General features: G+C 38.4%; 1 protein-coding gene across 1 annotated transcript in view; it reads left to right on the forward strand.

Moving 5' to 3' along the window:
* pcdh1a (protocadherin 1a) overlaps window positions 1–26,301 on the forward strand; it is a gene marked incomplete at both ends in the record, with an annotated part of 77,602 nt that extends 51,301 nt beyond the window's left edge. The window contains 2 exons of the mRNA XM_079410772.1: window positions 52–271; window positions 25,928–26,301. Of these exons, the coding sequence (XP_079266898.1) occupies window positions 52–271; window positions 25,928–26,301 (594 nt within the window). The remainder of the gene's footprint in view (window positions 1–51; window positions 272–25,927) is intronic.
* Window positions 26,302–26,986: the final 685 nt, after the last annotated feature.

Raw genomic sequence — 26,986 nt, forward strand, 5'->3', positions numbered from 1 at the left:
TATAATTATATTGTTGTGTGACTGAAGGCCCCTCTTTCCTCTCGAACACAGCTCCCGCATCGCAGAGTGACATTCTCCACAGCCAATCCCGTGCAAGATCAGCAGGACTCCTCTCAGCAGAGTTACTACGACAGTGGTCTGGAGGAGTCTGAGACCCCCAGCAGCAAGAGCTCTTCAGGACCACGTATCGGCCCCCTCGCTCTGCCCGAGGACCACTATGAACGGACCACCCCTGATGGCAGCATCGGAGAGATGGAACACCCAGAAACCGGTAGGCAATTTAGACTTCTCTTACATCTCATTTGGCAGGGTAACACTGGATCCAGTGAAAAGTTGCCCAAATTTTGTCAACACTGCTTTGTTTTGGCCGAAGCTAGATCTATGAGTTTGGGGTCAGAAGCAGACTCAGCAGGGTCTGTGTCTTGCCCATCAGCAAGCCCTCAATCACAACAGCAAATCATTCTTAATGACCCTCTCACACAAGTGTGCTAATTAAAAACTCTGACTAATGGAGCTTTTGGTCTCTGAATAAATATGCACTTTGACGTCTGCCCAGACAACAGTGTGCTGATCGTAAACAGCTTCTTTGCTCAAGCCAAACTGCTCTCACAGCAGCTGCTGGGGTCATAAAACAATGAGACAGAAAACGAATCCAAAAACGAAAATGCAAGGACTAAGCAGGATAGTCTAATGTCAATTTCATTTAGCCATTACTAAATTCCGCCGGAGACATACTAGACATTCTTCCTGTAATTCATTTATATTGTCGCTCTCATAACTAGAAACTTCCTCCCAGCAGCTGCCACTTTAAACATTGCACTTGCGAATTTGTCTCTGTTCAATTTAAGATCTATTACCACAGCAACCGTTCCATAATATCACTTTTTCGCACATATCTTCTTCAGATTTTTGCTCTATTAGTGCTGTTGTGCTTAATTACCATGCTGATATCCCTATGGATGTCTCAGTGAACTCAGGTTAACATTTTAGCTGTGAAATATACCTTAGTCTTCTCACGTCAGTGTTTTAACATGCTCCGTGAAACACAACGTCCTGTTGATTTCACACTGGGAACCTGCGCCGCATGTGAGGTGTGTCTGCCAGCCCCACAGACATGCATCGCATTCCAGGGGATCCGTTTAGGAAGTGAAATGTCAGCACTGCATGTGATTGCATGTGATAAAATCCTACATAACCTTCTGTTTGTACATTGCCTTGTGTGTCTCACCTTAGTCTGATGTGTTATGCATGATTTTGCATGTTCTTTAGCTAATATCTTCAGAAAGCCATGAAAAGAGGGACTAATAATATTATTTTAACTTCATCATGGAATAAAACAAAACTTAAAATACCTCCACATAGATTTTTTTTTTATAGGACCCAGGTCAACCCTCTCTATGATGAACAGTAATTTACGTTTGACAAGCAATATTCACACTGTTGTATTTTATAGAACCCATATAATAACTACAATAATAACAAAAAATAAAATATTTTTATTCAATTATATTATAAAATTTAAACGATGACAATACTTACAATGACAATACTACTTGCTTTAAAATAATAATAATAATAATTTTATTTAAAACAATATTAACTGTAAAATTACAATACTCATTTTCATCTGTGTCTCAATTTCTTTGCTTCCAAATTTTATTTTATTTTTGGCAGAAAACCACAGGGAGACCATAAAGCTTTTTTTGTTGTTGACAGCAGTTTTTATAAACAATTCTCATTACAAACTTGGGAAGACAGTTGGGACTTCTTGAGTTTTAAAAAGCAGATTATAAGCGACCCAAACTCACAGCACTTGCAAAGATGGAGTCCTGTGAAATAGCATTTACTGCTCCGAGACACTGAAAACACAGATTGCTCACTTGCTCACGCAAGTGAACAACGTGATCACTTGCGTGTAAATAAACATAGTGCCACGCTTTAAAGGAACACTCCACTTTTTTTGAAAATAGGCTCATTTTACAACTCCCCTAGAGTTAAACAGTTGAGTTTTACCGTTTTGAATCCATTCAGCCGATTTCCGGGTCTGGCGGTAGCACTTTTAGCTTAGCTTAGCATAAATCATTGAATCGGATTAGACCATTAGCATCTCGCTCAAAAATGACCAAAATAGTTTTTAGTGTTTTTTTGTCCTGTTGATGTCTACAAATATTCTTTTGGTATTTACTAGGGAAAAAACAACGAGGGTGTATAAAAAAATTGCTAAATGTTTGTTTTGGTGAACTTCTTTAAAGACTAGCATGGCACACGTTTTTTGGGGGGTGTCGCGAGAGTGAGAAGACTGAGGATTGTTGGCATCTTTGATTTGATCCAGTTTGATCTGAAAGTGAGTGAGTCTGACAGCGCTGCTAGCACCGCCGGGTGGGCACGTACACTGATCAGGCAGGGAGGGGAACTGTTAACCAGAGGTAGGCCTAATTAAAATATGATTCTCACCTCAGGGAGATTATAAAGAAATCCCTCATTGAGAAATGGAGGAGAAAATGATTTTAAAAAGGCAGTTGTTCCCACTCCCCCACCCCCTCAAGCCATCTACCGTACAGTGCTGCTTCCTGCCCCCTATTTATTTTTGTGGTGGGATTTGAGTGACAGGGTGACAAGCAGGGGCCGGTGGAGGGTTTTGTTCGCTGCCGTTGCGATGATTGACAGGTGGTGTGTGTCTGGGGGGGGGGGGGGGGGGGGGGGGGGGGTGTCACTCCGTTTAAGCTGGATGAAAAGCAATATGTGAACTTCACACACACATTCCTGTGCGTCTGTGTCCCACAGCCGAAATGACACTGTTATGAAAAGTCTCCTTTTTTCTGTTGCCAACATTGGCCCCTTCGTGCACGAAACGATTGTGTTTTATGATTTGCTCTGACCTTTATTACCAGCCCACTTGATTCCCAGTTCTCATTGACAGTGCTGGAACACGACGCATTGTTCTCTTGCCTATTTTAGATATACAGTGAACACCTGCAGCCTGTGACTGATTCAGTGACGGGCTGCAACTCTAAACCAATCATTTCTGCAACCCGGGACAACGTGTCGAATATCGTCCATCTCTCAGGCTGAGCAAATGGCAGATGTAATATTTCACATGCCCTTCACGGGATATTTGACACAACAACCATTGTTAGCTGCTATCAATACAGAGTGCAATATACATGATACCTCTAATCCATCCATAAGACCACAAACTGACGTAGCAAGAGCTCCGCTAATGTTTCAGCCTGTCACTACACCACTCGTTTGTCAATCGATTAATGATTGATTGGTGTCATCTTGGCAGAGTTGCACAGCACAGAGCAGAGTCTAGTGATTTATATTATGCATATACAGTGCATTGCATTCACCACAACAGCCACAAACTGTCAATCACACCGTTTGACATTGGTCAACAGATATGTTATTTTTTTCCAAGAGTGGAGTGGCCAGTATGTATGTGGTAATACTTGAAATGATAATAACATAATTATATTTCAATGTTATTATTAATAAAAACTATTAAAATGTTTAAATTATGTCCCATTGCAAATAGGAAATTATTCAGAATAAACAACATTATTCAGCAAATGTGAAACAGTGTTATTTTAGTATCATTGATATACTATTATACAATTTTGTCTGTATAGTTTTTATTACATTTTAGTTTATTTATTTTAGTGAAAAAATTTGCCTTGACTACTGCCTTACAATGAACTGAAATTAAATATTTTAAAAAGTAATTTTTTATTTAATTGTTTTTATGAACTATTAACTGTATGATAGAGATGAACTATTTAGACCATAACATTCCTTTAATGCAGTATCCAAAAAAGGTTTAATAATCCAGTAGCTAGAATTTATGCTCTTTGCATTTTGTTTTGTGTTTTCCACTTTTCTAGCAATGCCCAATTTTTGTCTCTACAACTTTTTGAAAGTTTCTTCAGCATGGATTTGTTTGGTTAGTGTGTGTTGTAATGGACCGGGTATACGGTGCTGGAATTTGTTATTTTTACCTCTGCATGTTTGTTGCGGTTATTATCAGTTGTGGAAAGCAACAGTGGCATTTTCTCTGCAGCTCGCACCTCTCAGACTTGAACTCTAATCTATTGCTTTTCAGCAGCTTGCTATCCGTTCTAGTGAATTCACAAAACAAATTGCAAACAAATGTCACCCCAGTCCAAATATGCATCCACCAATGTACAGTTGGTTTATTAATTATATAAACCAGGATTAGAACCTGGAACTTCTTGCATTCAAAGTAATAATGTTATTATAATAATGTAATATTCTAATAATGACCATCAAGACACACTTATTGTTCAATTGCTGACCTGCAAGATCCCAGGAATGATTAGTAGATCAGATTAAACATGTACAAGATCATGTAAAATTGTTTGTGCATAATTAATAATTCATTAATTATGCATTAATATTTATGAGAAATGTCTGTGCTGTTTTGTGATATCACAACCAGCATTTCTGTGATTTCTAACTGTGACGTCCATTTGAATTAAGTCTTATTTTGTGCTGCAGAAAACACATTTGTCTCTAACATCAATGTAATTGTAAAAATTTACACTTTGACATCTCTCATTTTGCTGTTTGCAGCAGTGTTATATCGTTCCATCAGTAAATATCAAATTGAAGCTCAGGCAGTTGTCAGACATATTCTTATTCTTAAGAAGTCAACAAAACCCCGGCATCTCCTCTGCGCGAACACCAGTCAGTTGCAGAGGTTTACACTGGATGCTGGAAGAGGAAGTCTTTGAAGTGCGTTTCCATGGCACCTGCGAGATTCCCCTTTGATCCTGGATCAGATTGAAGTGTATGATGTAATTTGGTGGTATATGGTGGGGGAGAGAAGGGGCGGTGGTCTTAAATTCTAGGATTCAATGATTTAGTGGAAGGAAAATGTTTTCTGTTTTGTGCTTTCTTTCTCCCCCTCTCCCCCACTTCTTTCTGTCTGTCTACATGTCTCTCTGAGTCTTTGTATTCCTTTCTGTCTCTCTCTCTCTCTCTCTATAGCTCTGTCTTCCCCTTGTTGTCAGTCTCGTTTTTGTCTCTCTTCTCTTTCAATCTGTCTCTCTCTCTTTCTCTCTTGCTCAAGGCTTTTCTCCTTAGAGAAAAGGCTCAGACGGGCTTCCTGAGATCTGTGATACACAATTTGATTTTCATGTAACATGATCTGTTGCTATTGATTTCTACAGTTCTCATTTTGGCCTTAACATTAGCTCTGGTTTTTGGTTTGCTCTTGGTTTTTGTTCTGTACTATGTTTCCCTGATCTTCCTCTGTATGTTTAAGTACTGTGGGACAAATGTAAGAGCAAAAACCTGCATTTACTTGCAGTCCAGTTTAACTAGGTGAAAATGCATTTAAGTAGCATTGTGTTGTATTTAAATGAAGTAATTGACTGTTTTCAATGCAAACACACCTCTTTTCTATTGTAAATGAGGCTCATTATAGATTAGATTGCGCGCTATTTTAAGGTATCCTTGTTACAGTGTAATTATACATTTAAGAACAAGAACGTACTTACTAAACTGTAAAATTATTTTTTTTAAAGTTGTAAATTGAAGATTATTGATGTATGTTTTACAAGAAAGTGAAGTTCTACCTTAAAATGTAAAAATGTTTAATTATTTCATTAATGTAATTATTTTAATTTTACTAGCAATTTGTGAGTGAAAATTGTTTCAATGTAAATCCTGCAATTTTTTAGTGTATATGGCAGGAATTGGTGTTTAGTTTAGGGTTGATTTAATGTTATTACTATAGTAAATGTATAGGGGCTTTCACACCCAAGGAGCCTTTTCATATTTTCTAGAACTATTGGTGGAAGTACCTTCTTTTTGGCATGTTCGCACTGCAGGAACTAGGAACTGTTTTAGTTCTGGCAAGTAAATTAGCTCTTACTTCAGAGTAGGGTCTAAAACTGTACTATAGGAACTACCAGTGAAATATATGTGTACACTGATTGGCCAAAAGCATATGAAACACTGACTACCTGGTATTTTTAAAAAGCCATTTAAAAAGATTTACTCCACGAACATGGAAAACAGCAATAAAGGCATGTACCTGTTGTCTACAACGTTGTGTTCTTTTCTGAGCCTCAATGATATGTAACACTGCAAGTTGTCATAGGATATTGTCAAATTTCCATGTTCTTTCAATCATGTAAATTGTGAATTTACATTCCTTCTCCGTTGTCACGAAACCCACAATACACAACAAAAACAGCTCAGATCACAGCGCCCTCCATGTAACAACATGTGACACTTTAAAATAAAGTGTTACTATAGATTACGCCTTATTTATAAAACTACATGAGATGTTTGCATATATTTAAAATTGATCACTGAAACAGTTTGTACATCAAATTACGGAGAAGAGTGTAACAGTATAACCGTCATATATACAGAAGTGCACTTTCAAGACTTGAAGTGAAGTACAATATACTGAGAAAACTTTGATGTAGGACTTTTTTTCACTCGGAAATTGCTTGTAAATTTCACAAAGAAATGGCAGGTAAAACATTGAATTAAGCATTCAATTTTGAAGTAGAAAGCAAAACCTACTTTATGGTTCCAGTAAAACATGCCAAATTACAGTAGTCCGCTGTATCCTCCACAATCAAGAAAATAATGAAATGCAGTGGAAAAATTTTCAGCCATTTTATATTTGCATAATTCCTCTAGTCAGTGAATTGGATGCTAAAAAAGCTTCCATGTTTTTTAGTTTTTTTCTCTTCTTCTTCTCCATCCCCCTGGTTCACAGCTTGGCTAAAGACTTCCCATAAATCAACTTTGTAGAAAATCATTGATTTTGTTAAATGAACATTTGCCCAAGCAGCCATACATATTTATGCAGTGATAAGTAATTCGCATCACTATATCACCATATGTAGGCAGATAAATGATACAGTTACTGTATAATAATTAGATTAATGTTAATTAGAAATCATTTTAGACTCTATAGTTAATAAACAGGAAAAAGTAATCGCTTCCCATGGACTGAATGATTGTCAATCTTTTTAGCTGTATTGAATGCAATCTTTCAATAAATCTGTCATCATCGTGGACATTATTAGAATTGATGAGCATCATTAGTTTAAGTGCTGGCTAATGCTTATTAGTATCATATTAGCATTACGATGAAAAATGAACATGAAATCAAGTGTACAGTACTTATTTCGCTGATCTCATCAGTGATTGTTTTGAGTGGTTAGTGTGTTCGTATGTGGCCCCATCTGCTTGAGTTACAGTAAATGTATTACAAATGAACCTGCCTGTAGATAGAAACATTGCTACAGTTGAGACAACACAATTTCAGTGTACTACAACAGCTTGCGCTTCACTCTAGGTGCTGTTTTGTATTAAAATTACGGCAACACAGTGGCCACCCAAAATAGAGATTTCTGTACTAATGCGTACAGGCGCACCTGGTTTTGATTATGATTTTTTAAGACAGGCAGTGCTAGCGGTGAGAATGTCTGCCATAACAGGTTCGGAGTTTTAATCTTCTCTCTTAATTGGACTCGTTTGATTGGACGAGCCAGGTGTACAGAACTCATTTATGTAGGCAATCTGAGTGACAGCCAGCGAACAATGACATGCTCGCAAATGCTGATTTTCTCTTTATTGCGGCTTCCTCCACTCGAGAGAGAAGGAAAAAGAGGAGGGATTGACGCTGATGAATCATTCCTTCCTGATAAGTGGTTGTTTGACTCTGATTAGGGCTGCTAATTTTGATTTATGAAGGAACTATCAAGCATGTTTTTTTGTATCGAACATCTCAGTTTTCTAACGACAATCCAGTCTTGCGTGCGTCTGGAATAATTTCACTCTCAGAAACGCTTTTAAAGGCTCATTAGACACGACTGTCGAAACGCTTGGTCTCTAAGGCACCGATATTGGGTCCTACTTGTGTTAGATTGCTTTTGTACTCTTTAAGACAGGCACTTGCCTGTCCCACAGGGAGAGGCAAGTGCACAGGATTCCTCCCTGAGAGCTCGCTGGGAGTTTTACACAGGTCAGCGGTGACGTTTGACCACATCTCGGTAGCCGCAGCGTGTCCTGTGTGTGGTGATCAGCTTGGGCTGTTTGATCCCCAGATGGGGGTATTTGCATGTGGCCTGGCTGAGCCTCCTTTTGAAGCCCCAACATGAGCCACTGCACATATGGCCAGAGTGGAAAAAGAGACAGAGATAAAATGGAATAAAATGGCATTTGCATAATGATGAAGAACTTTAGTAATGCCGTGTGATTTTTTTTTTTCTTTCTTTCTTCTTCGTTCCTGTGATGTTTCGGGTGCCTTATGAAGTCCTAATAATGTAGCATGTCTTTTGAACTCTGCTGACAGCTTCTCTCTTAGTTTCAAGCTCTGGGATTTAATGAAATAATTTTTCATTATGTCCTGAGCTTGTTCAGTCACACGTCGCATTCAGATCTCATGCTGCTTTAGTGATTGGTCTTGTTTGTGAGTTGTTTGTGTTTGCGTGTGATAGTTTGCTAGTTTTTGGGCGTACCAAAGTTGAGTGTCTGACAATGCGTACGTGTATGGCGATGCAAAAGAACTTCAAAACTGGTATATATCCAGAAGTGCGTTGTAAACAAGTGTACTTTTAACATTTTAAAGAGTCACTTGAGAGTACACTGGTTTAGGATTTACTTTGAAGGATTTTCACTCAGAAATTGATAGTAATATTTTTGTAATATTTTAATAGCAACAAAGAAACAGTAAGTAATACAAATTAAAGGTGAAATTTTGGAAAGACTGGAATAGTACTATGTACTACAATAATATTTGTTTCAAGTACAATCTTTTTTTTTATTTGTAGCATGTCTTTATGCTGACAGCTTTTCTTTTAGTTTCAAACGTTCAAATCTCACTATACTTTGGTTCAGGGGCGTAGCCATCATCTCAAAAGTGGGGGGGACGGAATGTCTAGTGTTATACCTGTTTTTTTTTTTCAGTTAACCCTTGTCTAATTGACAGGTTTTATTTTTAATCATACCTTTTTGATTAATATGCTTTATGATTATATTATTATATATGATTATAAAACAGAAGGAAAGAAAGAGAGAAAAAGAAAAAGAAAAAGAAAGAAAGAAATACAACAGCTTGTCACTGGGACAGTACCATTAAAAGGACATCTTTGTACCTTATTTACCCCAAAAAGTTTCATAGTTGTACATTACGGTACATATTGGTACTCTATATGTGCACCTTTTTGAGTATAAGTTACAAAGATGTCTTTATAAGGGTACTATTATTTACATATTTCAGATTGTATTTTGTGAGTGTTGTATGTACAGTACATGGCACACAGTAATGGATACTTGCACATTCTATACTACTTTATTCTGTTCTGTTCTATTATACATTAGTCTGATTAGTGTATGTTAAAAGACATATCTTATCATAGACAATGCTGTAAATAATCTTTACCTCTGAAGCCTCACTGAAACTCATTCACTCTCAACTCTGAATTCACTTCTGCCTCTGTCTACAGCAAATAAAGCAGTGTTTGAAACATCTACATACAGGGAATAGTGACATACAAAAGAAAATAACACATTAAATACACTGCTGGACAATTACCAATCATTTGTATCCTAAATTATTTTTTAACACTTTAGAATGATAAACACATATTCACTATTAACTATGACTTTTACTTCAATAAACTCTTCATTTAGTGCTTATTAATAGCTTGTAAGGTAGTCGTTGTAGTTGTTAAGTTTAGGATTATGGGATGCAGAATATGGTCATGAAGAATACAGAATTAATATGTGCTTAAGTACTAATAAACAACCAATATGCAAGCTAATAATCTGTAAAAACAGCCAGGTGTTAAAAGCCACTCTATCAGTTCTTCTCAGCCGTGAAGTGTGTTTTTCTTGTGTCTCGTCCTGATTCTGCTCTAAAAAACCTAGGCTGACTGTTTCTTGGTCATTCTTGACAACACATAAACACGTCAAATTAGTGCAATAATGACAGAGCACCCCTAAATTAAGATCGTCAGTGCTTGCATACTTGATTGAAATATATCATGTCACAATGCTGCAAACGCTGTAAAATCTCAGTTCAACATGATCCTTATTCTTATTTGAAGGGTTCTGATAACATACATACGTGTTAAAATAAAAGACGTCACAAAAGAGTTACGGAAAAATAGACTGAAAATAAATAAGTGCATGTTTGTCCATGCATGTTTGGAGTTTTTTTCTCCATATAATGAACATCAAAACTTGCTAATTATTCAACAAGAGCAATAGGCAGAGTCACTCAACATTGTGCAACACTATTCGGATCCCACATGACAACTTACGCTGCTTGACTTCTTCGTAAAAAAGGAGTGAAGAGTTTCTTGCCGCTTTGAACTCATCTCAACCTCTAATGAATGATGGATACAGCACGGGACCGCGGGCGCGAGCCTGGGCATGTCGTGACGTCACAAACTGAGTGACTGATTGCCATAGAAACGTAAACGTCATGTATATCTTGTCTCTTTGAATTTTAAATCATTCTCATTTGAATTTTCACTCAGAAATTACTAGTAAATTTCACAAATAATTACAACAGCAAGTAACACATTGAAGTAAGTGTGAAGTATAAAGACTGAAATAGTATTTTTCTGTAAAATGTACTATATTAATCTTTGTTTTATTTAAAAATTTAAAAAATACATTTTTGTAGCACTTCCTCTGTTGACAGCTTCTCTCTTAGTTTCAAGCTCTGGGTGTTAATACATTGTATCCCGAGCTTGTTCAATCACACACGTTCAGAAATTGTGCCGCTTTGGCAGTCAGTATTATTTTTCTGAGTGATTCGTGTTTGTGTGTGATCGTTCATTAGTTTGTTGGGTGAAGCAAAGATGACGTGCCTTTGTTTGTTCTGTATGTGACAATGCATGTGTTGAAAGAGAGGAAGTGAGAGGGACAGACTGAAGAACAGAGTGTTAGTCTGAGGGGGCTTGTTTGTCTTGTGGGTGCCAGCTTGGGCTGTTGCCCGGGTGCCAGCGTGGCGTGACGACGCGGGGCACGGTTCTGTTCAGACAGATGGCGTTGGGCCTTGTCAGAGTCCCTGCCTGTTAGTAGAATTGATTGCAGAAGCCCGAGCCAGCCTCTCTGCTCTCTGCTCTCTGCTCAACCTTCCCCACAAGAGAGAGGCGCATGTGATGCTCTGGATTTTTCGGACAGTATTTTTTTCCCCTGGTGGTTGTTTCAGGTGGAGGGAGGAGGAGTGAAACAATGTGTCCTGGTTCTGTTTACCCTCAAGAGGTGATCTGTCAGTGGCTCTCTGGCCTTAATGCCAGGACAGCTATTGTGCTCATTGTTCTATCGTTCATTTTTTTACTGCCTTTATTGTTCTGTACTGCACCGTTTACAGTTACAGTGCAGTGGCAGGAAAAAATAACCAACTAGGGCTCAGATGTATCTGTGTTGCAGAGTGCGAAGACATCGAGAGAGTGGGTCACAGCCTGGTCTAAAAGAGTGTTCTGGTTCAGAAAATAATTTCAGCTGTCCCATATTTATTTTTAAGGCACATATAATGAAAGTGAATGAGGCTATGAACAAGAAGAATGGACAAATGAAAAAAACAAAAAAAAAACAATTTGGGATAGTTCTAACCAGATATGGTTATTTTTTTATATAAGATTGTGTCGTTTTTTTATAGTATCCTTGCACTAAATGCCAGTTCTCAACAATAATGCTAACTATAGTAACATTTTGAAGTGTTTGCTTCATTTAATCAGTTTTCCTTTTCTTAAAAGCTTTATTCTGAAAGCTCAATGCATTAAAAAATAAAAATGCATCTTCCAGCTCAACCACGCAAAGCGAATATTCACATCGTGTTACTCGCTTTAGATTAGGGATGTTTTTGCATCATTCGCGCAAATAAAAACATTGCACCATGAGGAGTGTCTTCACGCACATAATCAAAAACCACAACAACATTTCATTCTGCCATTTTTTCCGTCATCATCTATGTTGGCGATAACTGCTGTTCTGTACCTGTTGTGGAAGTCCTAAATACACCAGAAAACTAAACACAAACATGTCTGGGTTCACAGCACCATCCAGAGGTGCACACAACTTGGTGAATTTGACCGTCTTCTCCAGGAATTGCACCTGGACTGTGTCAAATCGGACATGTCAATAATCTCTTTGTTTAGGGATGCACGATTATGACAAAAATGATGTTTATACCATTGTTTGCAGTAACTGCATGCCATATTTTTAGATGAAAATAAACAAGCTGAAAACACTCTAACTGAAAAACTTAACTGAATAATTAATTGCTGCTTTGAACAATTACGTAATTGTGACATTCGTAATTGTAATTGCGATTAGAAATTCGATTAATTGTGCAGCCCTATCTTCGCTGATTGGATTGTACGCCAATGTGTAATGCGAATTTCTGCATCAAGTTGAAAATTATCAGCTTGCTGTGAAAATAAAGCTGCATCATTTATCTTTTTGATCTTTCATTCAAAAATTATTTCATCCACAAAATTCTAAATTTTCATTGAAGTAAAACAATTGAAAGTGGGGGGAAACTCGCATTATGAAATAAATGTTTTTCTCCAATGCATGTTGGCTACCTTTATTGGCACCCCTAGAAATTCTTATGAGAAAAATATCTCTGAAGTATATTCCTATTCATATTTACATTTTTTTAGCACACCAGGGTGATTATGAACATGAAATTGTCTAGCCATGACTTCTTATTCCACTGGACTATAAATATGAGGAAGACAAAGGCCAAATTCCCTTAATCGTCCATCACAAGGAGTAAAACCAAAGAATATAGTTCTGATGTACAGAACAAGATTGTTGAGCTTCACAAAATAGAAAGTGGCTGTAAGATAATAGCTAAAGCATTGAAAATCCCCATTTCCACCATCAGGGCAATACTTAAGAGGCTCCAATCAACTAAAGATCTTACAAATCTGCCTGAATGCATGTTGAGGAGGAGAGTTTGAGTGGCCAAAGACTCTCCCGAGGATCACAGCAGATTAGCAGTCAGAAAGCAGTCAGAAAGCCTAAATAAATATATGTACTGTATATATATATATATATATATATATATATATATATATATATATATATATATATATATATATATATATATATCAAACAGCCCCCACTTTGCCACATGTTGTTCAAATGGGTTTCAAGAAAAAAACTCCTGGCTCATCCAGAAATAAACTCCAGCATATTCAGTTGTCAGACAGGACTGGAACTATAAATGGCACTGGTTTCTATGGTCAGGTGAAACTGAAAAAAAGAGCTTTTAGGCAGCAAACCCACCAGATGTGTTTGGTGCAAAGCTTCCATCAGGACAATAATCCAAAACAAACATCAAAATCAACACAAAAATGGTTCACTGAGCACCAAATGAAGCTTCTGCCATGGCCGTCCCAGTCCTCTGACCTGAACTCTGTAGAAAAAGAGTAGGGTGAACTGAAGAGAAGCAGCATCAACATGGAGCTGTGAATCTGAAGGATCTGGAGAGATTCTGGATGAAGGAATGGCCTCTGATCTCTTGTCAGGTGTTCTCCAAACTCATCAGGCATTATAGGAGAAAACACCTCAGGTTACATATGTAACCCTGGTTCCTCGAGGGAACGAGATGCTAATTCTAGAACGAGATTGGGGAACGTCTCCAGCGTGAGCAGCTCTGAATATCGTGTGTAATCAGTCCAAATGATGGGCGAGATGTCACGGGCAGGGTGACGTAATGACCAGCTGGTATAAAAGCACGTGCGATGCAGCCGGCATCAGCTTCAAGGAATGAAGCAAAAACGCTGGCAGGGATGCCAGAGGTGAGGCACCGAGACGCAGCGTCTCATTCCTTCGACCAGCTCCACGGCAAACGCTGGTGAAGGCTCCTTCGGTGTCAAAAAGAGCCTTCCGGGAGCAGAGCAAATGCATCGGTAGAAGCTCACAATGCACACAGTCGGCTCCCTCGAGAACTGACCATGCATGCACCGCTCCCAAGCAGACCACGCACAAATCATGTGTATCACCTGGGACCATGTAGCGTCCACAAGGAGGAACACATGATCTAAAACGTGAGCTTCTCTTGCCCTCTTTCTTAGTGCAATCGATTAAATATCTCTTTGACATACTGCTTTCTTTTTGTGTATGCAAAAAGATAAAATCGACCTTATGTGGAGCTTATAAAGTGGCAGGACAGACAACACTAAATAAGACTCACAAACAATGGACAACACACACAGAGCGCTTTTGCTGAATGACAAAAAGCTGATGCCGGCTGCATCGCACGTGCTTTTATACCAGCTGGTCATTACATCACCCTGCCTGTGACGTATCGCCCATCATTTGGACTGATTACACACGATTCATAGCCGCTCACGCTGGAGACGTTCCCCAAAGCGTCTTAGTGGACGCAGCTCGAGTTCCTGAAGAAGAACTCAGAACTGTTATCTTAGGAAAAGGACATTGCAATAATTGGGTGCAAATAACCCCCCAATAATTTATTTCATAATGGGAATTTCCTCCTACTTTCCATTGATTTACTTTAATGAAAGGTTATAAATTTTTGTAATTATTATTTTCACAGCCACCTTTGCTCATATTTACCAAGGGTGCCAATATCAGTGAGCGGCACTATAAATGACCTCAGCAAAGTCATTTATTTTATTTTTTTTATATTATTTAGCTCTTTATTTTCTAAAATAAACAGTAAGGATATGATATTTTTTGTTGTGTGTCTTTGTGAGTGCAGGTGCACCTTTTCTCCAATTGCCCATTTTCAGCTCTCGCTTCACGTATCACTCTGATGTTTACCCAGGATTGTCTGTAATGACCGCGAGACGAACTGGCCCAAGTGATGGAGATAACATCTGTCATTAGGACAAAGTGGATCACTCAAAATACAGCAGTGGGTTCAGGGCTTGATGGGGTCTCGGCAATGTGAGCTGATCATCGATAAAAATTAGATGATTATCGCCTCTGCGGAACGTCAACATCAGCTTTCGATTTGTGCCTCAATGAAACTGATTATATCCTCATCATGTCACATTACAATATAGCACAAATAATCCCTTTCAAACCTCTCTCCTGCTCCTCGCTCATTTTCCAGCAAATAACGCCCAGTTGTCTTTAAGTTACATCATGTGGACTGACAATTCTGGATGGATGCTGTATATTGAACTATAGCATGCCTTTGCTGCAGTGAGATTTCTCATCTTCGTGCCCCATATAATTAATCTCTGATCCAAGTTTCATCCCGATCTGCTCATCTGGTCCAACCTGAAGTCAGTTAATCCAGTGTGAAAGTTAATAATATATCATTCCATTATTATTAATTTAATGGGCATGAGATATTAGTTAATTCATAAACACCAGTAAAGCTTTTTTTTAAAGCTTTTTTTCAATAGATTCAGTATTCTTTTTGTGAGCAGTCAATTTGAGCATGCTTTCCGTGAGTGTGCGTGCCTGTATGCTAATCAGAAGCAAACCCTTTTATACTGCCATGTGGATTGCTCACACAATAAACACCTTTGATTGTCTGACAGATGGAGAACATTACAATACACATAGCACAACATAACCCAATAAATAACTCGCAAAGTTGGGGAAGTTGACATTATAGACTTAAGTTAGAAGAGTATTAGGGGAACAGTTAGACATTATAGAGACGTGGGGGATCATTTTAAAAAGTACATAAAAATACTCCACGGTGTTTGTATGCATGGTTGCTGCGGACTGACGTTGCAGAACAGTGGCTGATGGGATGTGATGAGGCGAAGCCGGACAGAGTTAGGATTAGCTCAAAACAAAGAGGAAAGAACAACATCTGAGCTCAAGCTGGAGCTTCACAGTCTCTGTAAGGGGGTTCCTGAGCAAATTAGACACACCACATGCCAATGGACCATGTTTGGCCTGTTGAATTGTGACTGTAATGACACGTTTTCACAATTATGAACATCATAAATGTTATACTACATTTTCATTAGGGCTATGTGATTAATTGAAATTGAGTTTCGATTTGAGATAAAATGATTATTATGCCAAATTTCGCCCCTTTGAAGCGGTACGTTTACGCTCCTCCTTAAAAGCCCAAACTTCTAAGTCTTGCATTGTAAAAAATTTCAGACCTCCCCAACTCCCCAAAAATTTTCTAGTGACAAATTCTAAATTTTTCCATTGGTCCAATTGGATTTCTGCTAACTGAATTTCATCAATTGTGGCAACAGTCTGTTAACATTGGCTCAATTAGAAATAATATGTTGAGCCAACTGGGAAAAAAGAAGTCTACCAAACCATGTTATTGGCCCAATTAAATATTTTAAATAGTAGTAGCATATATTTTTTGTTTTACCTAATTTAAAAATGTATATTGGTAAATGTATGGTGCTAAAGCAACCTTACTGAATTGTTTATTCCCTGTTGTCCCAAAAGAAAAGGAAAAAAAATATTAAATGATGATACACATGAAACACTGCCACATTTTAATACTTTTAATGGAATATACAACAATATTGAGAAAATACCTTAAAATTATAAATACATTGAAATTTTCTACACGTATACCTTACAAAATCATGTATTTTAATTCTCATAAGATATACAAAGCTGATGAATTGCACCTTATACATCGATACATTCATAAACATGCAAAAAATATCAAACACCATAAACTGGTTACTTCAACCAGTGTTTAGGTTAATGTCACTGAATATTACCATTCTCACAAAAGGTACTCTGAGGTCATGAAACTGCATCTTAACTATTTAAACATTAAACATCAAAATACATTCACATATTAAAAATGTCAAAAACACCATCAAATTTAAGTAATGGGGAGGTTACTTCACCCAGTGTTTAGAGTAATTTCACATGAACTCTACCATTCTCACAAGAGGTACTTTGAGCTCATAAAACTGCATCTTACACTTCAAATGTTTGCCAAAAAAAAACTCATAAGAGGTACTTTGAGGTTAATATTCTGTCATTAATTACCCTCACGTCGTTCCACATCAATAAGACTGTTGTATCATCAAATATTTCATCAAACTATTTTCATCAAAAATATCTTAATTTGTCTTCTGAAAATGAACAAAGGTCTTACGGGTTTGGAACGACATGAGAGTAAGTAGTTAATGACAGAATTTTAATTTTTGGGTAAACTATCCTGTTAAGTCCTTGTTGTGCTCCAGGATGAGTGCATACAATAAAATCCAAAAAAGTACAATAAATGTGCTTAAAATTGTCAAGCACCAGCTCCCCTTCCAGGACAGCAGAGACATTCAGCACACTTGACCGGGCCCTTGAAGTGCGACTGCTGCTGCTTACTATTTCAAGAATTCCCATTTTCATTATAGTTGTGTGGTTCTCCAATGGCTCTGTACTCTGTAAAAAAAAAAAAAAAAAAAAGGATAAACTAGCAAAGTCAGCACTAAGTCTACATTAGAATTAGCAGCCTACATTACACCAAGCCATGTCTCGATGGCAGCTCTCAATAAAGCAACTTCTCACAAATTACATCAAAGAGCTAATTGTATTTGACACTAATATGGAATAAACATATATCCAATAAGACCTACTGTTAAATAATCACAGTGAAATTCCGTAGTGGTTCCTTTTCTACAACAAATGGTGCCTCGTGAGCTCAGACCTAGCATGGTGGGTTACACTAATGGGAACAAAAAAATAAAGTTATAGCACAAACGTATTCCTTGTGTTTCATACATTTCATATATTCATCATAAAGTGAGATAAAAATAATTTAGTTAAATAACTTTAGGTAACTGAGAGACAGGGGTGTGCGATATTGACGAAAATTATCTTAATATTTTCTGGGATTTTATCGATAATGATAATTGGACAATATTTTGCTGAGTGTGTCATTCTGCTGGTATCTTAAGGACTACCGTGGACAGCCGGCTCCTAAAGTTTTTGATATGAATGATTTTGTTGGCGATATAGAGCAAAACCGGCTATAATGTGTCTAAAACACAAGTCCCTTTAATATTAACTTATTTATATAACCGTTAAAGACTGAATAATGCAGAGAAAATGCACTGTAAATGCGCACGCGCACTAGTCTAATCTTCATCACGTAACATTAATGTATTTGTGCACTCTGTAAGTTAGGCGTGTTTTGTTTGGTTTTTGCGATATACATGATAATGTCAAATCCCACATCGTTAAAACAACAATTAAAATATCATCACAGACGATATATATCACACACCCCTACCGAGTCCTACCAGTACGGGCTAAACTAGGTTATAAACGCCAACACCAACACCAACACCAATGTTATTCTGCAAAATACAATGTAGTACGTGAAACATGACTTAATAAATACAACACTCAGTATACTCACTATGAATGAATGATGCATTTATATAGCGCTTTTATTGTGTATTGCCGTACACCCAAAGCGCTTTACAATTATGTGGGGGTCTCTCCTCAACCACCACCAGTGTGCAGCATCCACTTGGACTTTAATGTGGAACACCATAACTTTAATGATAGAAAATCCATCTGTAAATTATGTTCTGTCGTCCTTCAGCATCGGCTCCGCTCTCTCGCTCTCCCGCGCACAGGAATTTGAATTCACTACAGCAACGGTTTCTCTCAGGCACATGTGTACACGCATTTTTTGCTACAAAGCCAACACAGATTTTTCACTTCTGCTTGATAGATTGGCTCAATTTAATATGTTTGGTGAATGTAATTTTTTTTATTTTAACTTCAGACCTTCAGCTAAAATTACTACAATGTTTTTTTTTTGTTTGGGGGCAATTATTGGGAAGCAAGTTTTTGAGACAATATTTATTTGTCAGTTTCCACAATTTTTCAAAATAATTTTTTTACAGTGTAGGGGTTTTGAACAAAATGAGGTTGAGTAAATGATGACAGATTTTTGGGTAATTTTTGAGTGTTTTTTTCTCATTCAATGGCGGGAGGAGGGAGGGACTGATGGCAAATTTGAAATCTTTCTCTTTTCTGACCAATGTAAAGTCAGAAATGCTATTGTGAATTTTATTTTTATTTTGCTTGTTGACACAAATAGGAAGATACATTTTATTTATCATAGTTTCCATTCACTATTTTCACATTCACAAAATTACCCAAATTTGATGATTTCTGCCTCTGAAAACCCTGGAAATGTGAAAAGGTCCATCAGATGATCAAGGAGGGGTTATGCGCAACCAAAATCTGTACGCCACCTCTGCACTGCAATGACTTGCCCAGAAAAGCTCTCTTAGAGAAGGTAGAGCAAAGGGCACTTTTGAGAGGGTACTGGCTTGCAGCCAAATCCACTTCCACCCCAGTTGGGCTGCTCATACAAGCAAAGAAATGCCCTGGGGCTCATACCTCCATCTCACACACACACGCATACATGGAGAGCCAGCGAAGCGCTCTCTAACTACTGAACTGGCCTGCCATGATGGATGGCACTAGAGGGAGCTGAGCTGTGTGGCTCTGACATGTGCTTCCTTATTTTCAGCAGTGCTAAGAAGAGCAAGTCCACTGCGGCCACTCTCCATCTTCACTAGCAAGCCAAAGGCAACACGGTCCGTGTAGTCAAACATACGCTGTAAATCTGCAGACACAACACAGTCACGTTCCCTCGCACGTATTGATGTGGCCATACACACCATTGCCCATTCGCTCCATGCTCTAATGCTTTGTGATTATACAGTCACACACCAGAAAGCCAGATTTTAATTGTTGCCCCATAATCCAACAGCAAACAGATAGTGCCAAAGTGTGTTGCATCAAAGCCAGATTCGACCATACAAGCGCCAGCAATCACCATAATAAAACCCAGGACATGCTACAGCCAAGCAGCACCACTCTGGCGCCAAGAGGAAAATGATCCCTAGCCCAAAAATCGCTGCCCATCAGGAGGACCTGGCAGAAGTGAGTGGCTAATCAGTTCATGAAAATGGCCGTACCACCTCCCAACCTCTCTCCCTCTCCTCTTTTGAAGGTAGAGGTCTGCATTTGACGCAACTGAGTGCAGCATGGGAAAAGTTCTGAATCTCTGAGTGCAAGAGGGAAGATAATGATGTGTGTGCAGGAAGCAGGAGAAAGAAGTCACTTGTGGGACTCACACAGAATATAAATATCTAAAAATAAAAATTACTAAAATTTGTTTTAAGGTAGAAAATGTTTACAAGTGCAGGGTTGGATATTTTCCAAAGGGACATAATCTTGTAGAAATGAGGCTGAAAAATCAATCCCGTGCAGACCTATACTTGGAGGATCTTTAGATCTTCTAGAAGAAGCTTCTCATCAATTTTGTTCGTTCTCAAATGGAAAGGCATGGCACAGCACGCCAAACACTGGAGGAGGAAAATGGAGACCAAAGACAACTGCAGCAACCCAAATGCTCCAAGCTGCAATCAACACTCTCACAAGTACAAAAATAGAGTAGTACTGTGTTCAATAATGAATCAAATCTTCCTTGAAACCTTTTTTGCACTTTCTGGAGTGAAAAATTTAGAGGCTGAGATTATCTTAACAAAAGTTGGTAGAGATTGTAGGATGGGTAGACATGATCAGTTGGTTTAAATGCTACTTGTTGTACCCTCAAAGGCCGCTCTCACTCCAAATATGAAGAGTTTTGTAACCGAGAAATTACCTGCTTCCAGAAATTTCCTTGTCATAGAAACAACACGGCATAATAGATGTCCACAATTCTTCAGCACCTGAAAACTTCTTAAATATTACCATTATGTGAAGGATAGATCTGTCTTATTTTGTGTTATTTTCTCAGCTGATTTCTCTCATTTTCTTTGTCTTTCCTGGTTGCTCTAGAGAGGAACATGATGTACTCAGCAGTGCCAGCTTGTTAGAGGAGCTTCTGAGTCTGATAATAACCTCAGCATGTCAGGCAAAACCAAGCTGTGTCATTTTCCCTCCGCAAGAAGACGGCTGCCACAAATTATTACTGAAATATAGACATCATTGTTTTTTCGTGGTTAACCACAGGGCACCTGAATTTTGATAATAGATTTTTATAATTACATGAGCATTTTGCAAATTTGATTAAAACTGTGGACAATTGTGGAGTCAGACAGATTCTTTTCATCTGGTGTGCTTTTCCGTGAACTGGACTGTAATTTCCAGCTGATTAGAGCACAGCGGCGCACTCAGAAGCAGCAGGTAGAAAGAAAGAGATGGAGGAGGGTAACGAAGGGAGAGAAAAAGTGGCAGATTGGAGAGAAAGTAAAAGAGGGGGGGGGGGGGGGGGGGACAAAAGCAGAAAAGCAAGGTAGAGTGAGTCATTCGGAAAAAGCACCTTAAAAAAGAGGATCAGAGAGACAGAGAGAGGGCAAAAGGCTGAGGGTACGTTAGAAAGTGTGCACGCCGGATCAAACAGGAGGTGTTCTGTGAAATCTCAGGAAGAGTAACATGCCCATTTCCCCTCCCCACTACCCCTCGGCTGGAGATCAGACAGAAAGGAAACCTGCCACAGATCCACGAGACCAGTCATCCCACTGGTTCCCTGATGCAAGAACACTGCAAACCCACCCTTACATGTGTCTTAAAATGAAGGACGGGCAAGTTTTGCATGCTAAGATGGTCACGGCAAAACGCTTGTAGCGTGCAGTTTACCTTTTTTTGTGCTCTTTCATCTTTCCTTTTTCTGACGTCCCTTTGGTCTCTACCAGGTTGTGTGCTGTGATTAAGGCTGTAAACCTAGATGGTTTCAAGCTTTTGTTGTACAGAGAAAACACCAAAGTGTAGTCCAAACCCCATACTCAATGGCAATCACAGTAAATGCCAAAACACCTTTAATATGTGAAATGATATTTATGAATGCAGTAAGCTACTCAAAGCTTTGAAGGGCAGTTATAATCAAGCTACAGTCTTCTACAACCAATTAATGTCTATGCTGGACAAAGCCGAGCTACAGTCGCATTATCTGGGTCTGTGTGTTAGACTTCACAAAAAATTAATTCAGTGCTTTGAAAGCATTTTCACTAAGAAAATATTTACAAAGAAATGACAAGTAACACTTTGAATTAAACATGAAATTTTGAGGCAGAAATAATTAAGTTTTTTTCTTGTAGAACGTGCTCCAGTTATCTTTAGTTTATTAACTATGTGTAACAGTGTACTTGACATTTTAAAAAGATGAACTGAATAAAATTGAAAAAAAAAACTTGTGAAGCTGCATGTTAACACACTTACAGATTGTATCAAAGATAAGATGTATGGTAAGCAACTGAAATATGATAAAAGACACCAATAGTGAAAAAATAGTTTGTTTTTTAATAAAATTGTACCTGAACTGTTGGTTGCATAGAAGCATTTTAAAGTTATTTCAAATGTGGCACACCGTATCAGAATTACAGTAACTGTTTTATAAACACTACTTCTTTATTATGGCATTTTCCAAATGAAACCAAGAGAGACTGGACTTTTATATATTTGAGTATGATTAGATCATGACATTTTAGACTGTAATACTAATTGGTTATTTTTCCCTGCCTACATGTACCCTTTGGTTCCGTCAGCCATTCCGTCAGGACAAAACTGTTATGTTGTTTTCATGAAATACTATGAGATTTTTATTTTTTTATTTTTTTGTAAATAGGCCTACTGCGTACTTGTCAATCATGCATGATTAGATACATTTAGGAAAGTAGGGTTTTGATTCCATTTTTTCTTTACTCGCATCTAAATACAGTACATGCTTTCTTTCAGTTCACCTAAACCAACTTCAAAATCCCTGTAAATAGATCTGCATTTGATTGGCTATTATTCTACAGTTTAAATAAAATATAGTGGAAGAAATGAGATCCAGTAATGGATAATAAATGTAAGAAACTGTTTTCACACCTGCCTACATAGAGCCACAAGAATATCACAAACACACACTTTTCTGCACTTCCAACACCTTACCGTTCAAACACCATCTGTAGCACACATCATTCTTGCAGAAACACGTGTGCACACACTATTACTTCACAAACACATAGACTGTAGCGTCATCTAACACACATGCTCCTTTTCCTACGCACACCCTATCCCTCACACATGCACACATAGGTTGCGCCTCTAACGCACACACTTAATTATATTCCAAGTTCACCACACACTTTTATCTCCCACACATTCTAGCCCTCGCTCTCTCACACACACAAACAGGACTGTAGAACTCTAATGTGTTTGTTCCAGAGGGGCGAGTTGATCTATTCCGCTTGGTGAGATATAAAGCCTCTTTCCTCCTCCAGTAAACGCCCCCTTTTACGCTATTCCAGACCTCTTTGATGTATTGACCATGTCGGCTCCTGCTTATTGGGATTTTTTTGAAGCATACGTACGTTTGTGCGGTGGGGTCAGTGTGGTGTTTTCGTGTGGAGAGAACTGTCAGTTATGTTGTGCCGGTGGAGCCTCACAGAGCTCTTTTTAATGAGTGCATTAAAGCTGCATGGATGTTCAAGGCCAGTGGAGGTATGTCCCCTGGGCCCCGGCATCTGCCTCAGGGCTGCCATCTGTAGATCTCTTGCACATTTAAGGGTCTCCACTACTTTTCTCTTCATTTTCTCTGTCTCTGGAAGATGAAGTAGTTTGGAACTGTGGCAAGAATCAAAAGTGGAGAGAAAGGTATCATGCCAGGCAGAGTGTGCAGATCAGAGGTTCTTAACGTTCTGTGGTCCGCAAACCATTCCTTAGGATCAAAAATACTTCTGACTAGAGATGGGAATCATAAATAATTTAGGGATTCAAATTGCTCTTAAGGATTCTGGTTCCTTAAACAATACATATTTGAAGAAAAACTATTTGCCAAATGATGAGCTAATTTCAATGATGAATACAGACTTAAATGATTTTTCATTTTTGGAGGTGATTAATGCAATTCAATAATTGACCTATGTCACCATTTTTATCATGGACACACACTGTTTCACAATTCACTTACTTCTAGGATAACCTTGTTGTTTTTCAATAACTAGAAAATATGTAAAAGTATGATATTTGGCATAAAAAGCACCTTTGCTGTTGGGTCTAAATGCACAGTAATTAGCATGATAATAAATAACTGACTTTTTTTTTTATTTGTTGAGATGACATGGTTAGATTCAAATCATTTATTAATTTGGGTGTTCAGCTTATAATAATCATCACACTTATAATGAAACCATCATATTAAAACAGGGGTTTTCAAAGTGTGGTACAAGCCTCCACAGGGGCACCAGAGCATATCAAAGTAGGCTTGCAGAGTGGTCAGAAAAAAATTATTAATTCATGATTAACTCTTCCATTCAATACATTACAATTTTATATATATATATATATATATATATATATATATATATATATATATATATATATATATATATATATATATAAAGTTTGCCATCAGATCATTTTAAACCAGCAAACTAATGGAGAACAAAAAGTCCAAAAATGCATAGGCAAATGCTTTTAAGCAGTCAGTTGAAAACAGCGCAAATGCTGTGAAAACCTGGCTGATAAAATATGAGATGGTGGAATGAATATATCTGCGTACGGATTTCAGTAAATTATTAATTTCAGCATGTACATGGCTTCAAACCACAACCTCTCTTGTTTTCTGTGATTGTTTCAGAGCTGCCCAAGCCCTTTCTCACTGTGAAATATGGACTGAACAGCAGCTCAAAACACCCATGAGCATAGGATACACAAACTATTCTCTCAGCTGGATAAAGCAAACCAGTGTCACACTAGTAAAGTTTTGATGGATGACATTTGTAATCAAGGTGAAGACGATTATAATGACTTAAAAGCAGTGATATATTAGCCATGCGAGAGTCTGTTATTATTGATGTGCACACTCTTGGCGCACTGATCACAACAGCATCACATTGCGTCATAAATACCAGTGTATGCACATGCCTTCATTTGGTCCTCAATTCGCAAAACTACTTGAAATTCTTATCCTTGTCATAGAATTAAGTCATTTTGTTATTTTACTGTTTTTTATTGATTTTTTCAAGGCTCTGTCTACCTATAACTATAAAGATTCTGCTAAAAAATATGATGAATAAAAAGACCACAACCCCTTCCGCATTTCCAGTAACCCCACATAGGTTTGTGACCGAGAGGTTGAAAACCTCTGGTGTGAATGCACAAGAGTGAGGAATGTGGTCCACAGAGTGGAACAGATCCTGAGAAAGAGTGCATGTGGTTGGCGGATTACAGGGAGTGTGTGTTAATGTAGCTCTCTGTGTGGCTCTTTCAGAATGAGGTCACTGGGTCTCGGCCCTATTTAATTAATTAGGGAACAGTGGAATGGAAAATGGATAGCAATCAGAGGCTCACTAATTTCAGACCTGCCAATCAATAAGCCTTAGCGCTGAATTTTCCTTCAGGGGCCTTGGTGGGTCTCATTTAGTGTTGAATGTAGGATACTGAATGCGAGCGTGCCTGTATATGTATATGTACATAAATATTCAAGACATGTACATCGAGGGATTGCAGCCCAAGGGACAAATGCAGTGAAAAGTGAATTGCACTTTCGCCCTTTTGCCACCAAACGTCCAGTATGTATCTGTGCATGCAGACATTCGAATGCACCTTGCAACCGTCAGTTACATATCTACACTATGAAGAAAGCGTTTCAATTCAAATGACTTGAAGGAATCAAACCAGAACAATCTGACCCACAGTAGCCACTGAAGAAATCCCAGTATGCAGTGCACAACAACAGCACTGTGCATAGCAACAACTGCCTCTCATATAGCAACCACACCACAGTGCATAGCAACCACTGGCAGCTCTTTGTGTATTCGCTGTTAGTTGCTTGCATTTGACGCTAGGTGAACTGCAGTGTCTCTGTGACTCACCCGGTAGAAATGAACTCGAGCGTATCAAAACAAGTTTTGATTTGCTGTTCTTTGATATAATTTACTCATCATTAAAGACTGCTTTTTTGTGTGCCTTCTTCTCGCAGATATTCGCTCACTGCCTGATGTTGCCATGACGGGAAACTGCAGTCAGGAGTGCAGCGAGCTGGGTCACTCAGATGCCTGTTGGATGCCTGGTCAGCCTTCGCCGGTCCGCAAGACCCGCAACCCCCCTAAACTGTCCACGTTTGTGCCTTATCAGGAGAGGGGGAGCCTGGGACGCCTGGCCAATGGGAGCGTGAGGCTGGGAGGAGAGGAGAACAGGCCACGCCTCCCACCTTCCCGTAGTGCCTACTCCAGTAGTGACCACACCCCCAGTGACCACGCCCCACTGGAGGAGGTACCTCTGAGCGTGACATCAGAGTTCCCGCCTACCAACCCCGCCTCCAATCACGCCTCGAAAAGAGAGATATACCTGTGAGATAACCACACCCACCATCTTTGATTGACGCACATCAGAAAAAATTACAGAGACACGGTTGCAAAAATAGAACATCAAATTTTGCGACAGGATATCAATTGGATAGTGGAAAAACACGCTATTGTCATAATGTCCGAGTAGATTGATTTTATTTATTTATTTATTCATTCATTCATTTATCTATTTATTATCACTTTTAACATGTTTTACTGTTCCTTTCAACTGTTTGTACTGTTTTTGCATACCATCAAAAACAACCAATGCATACTTTTACATGACTAACTGACTTTTAGCTTCACTAGCGTACAGAATGTTCATGGTTTCTTCAACTAGATTACCAAGTGCTGAAGTGGACAGGAGATACTGCTGTAAAAGGGTCTTGAGCCACATCCAGAGTGTCTAACACTCTTAACTTCATCCTGTCCTCAGAGGAAAGCTGTCTTTATAAATGTAAAACGCTGTAAATACATTTGTATGGTGTATATATGAATATTACTATCAGGCTCAAGTTGAAAAATAGTGACAAATGTTACATCTAAATCAGCCTGAACACCTGAAGTGTGTGTCGGTACCACTGCTTTCGATGGTCTGAACGTTTGCAATGGCCTTACGGGAACATGAATAGATGAGCTGGGGTGGAGGGAAAAACGTCCTGATGGTGCTCCATGACCCTCATTGTGCCCAT

Source organism: Barbus barbus (assembly GCF_936440315.1).
Source record: "Barbus barbus genome assembly, chromosome: 47".
Classification (NCBI taxonomy): domain Eukaryota; kingdom Metazoa; phylum Chordata; class Actinopteri; order Cypriniformes; family Cyprinidae; genus Barbus; species Barbus barbus.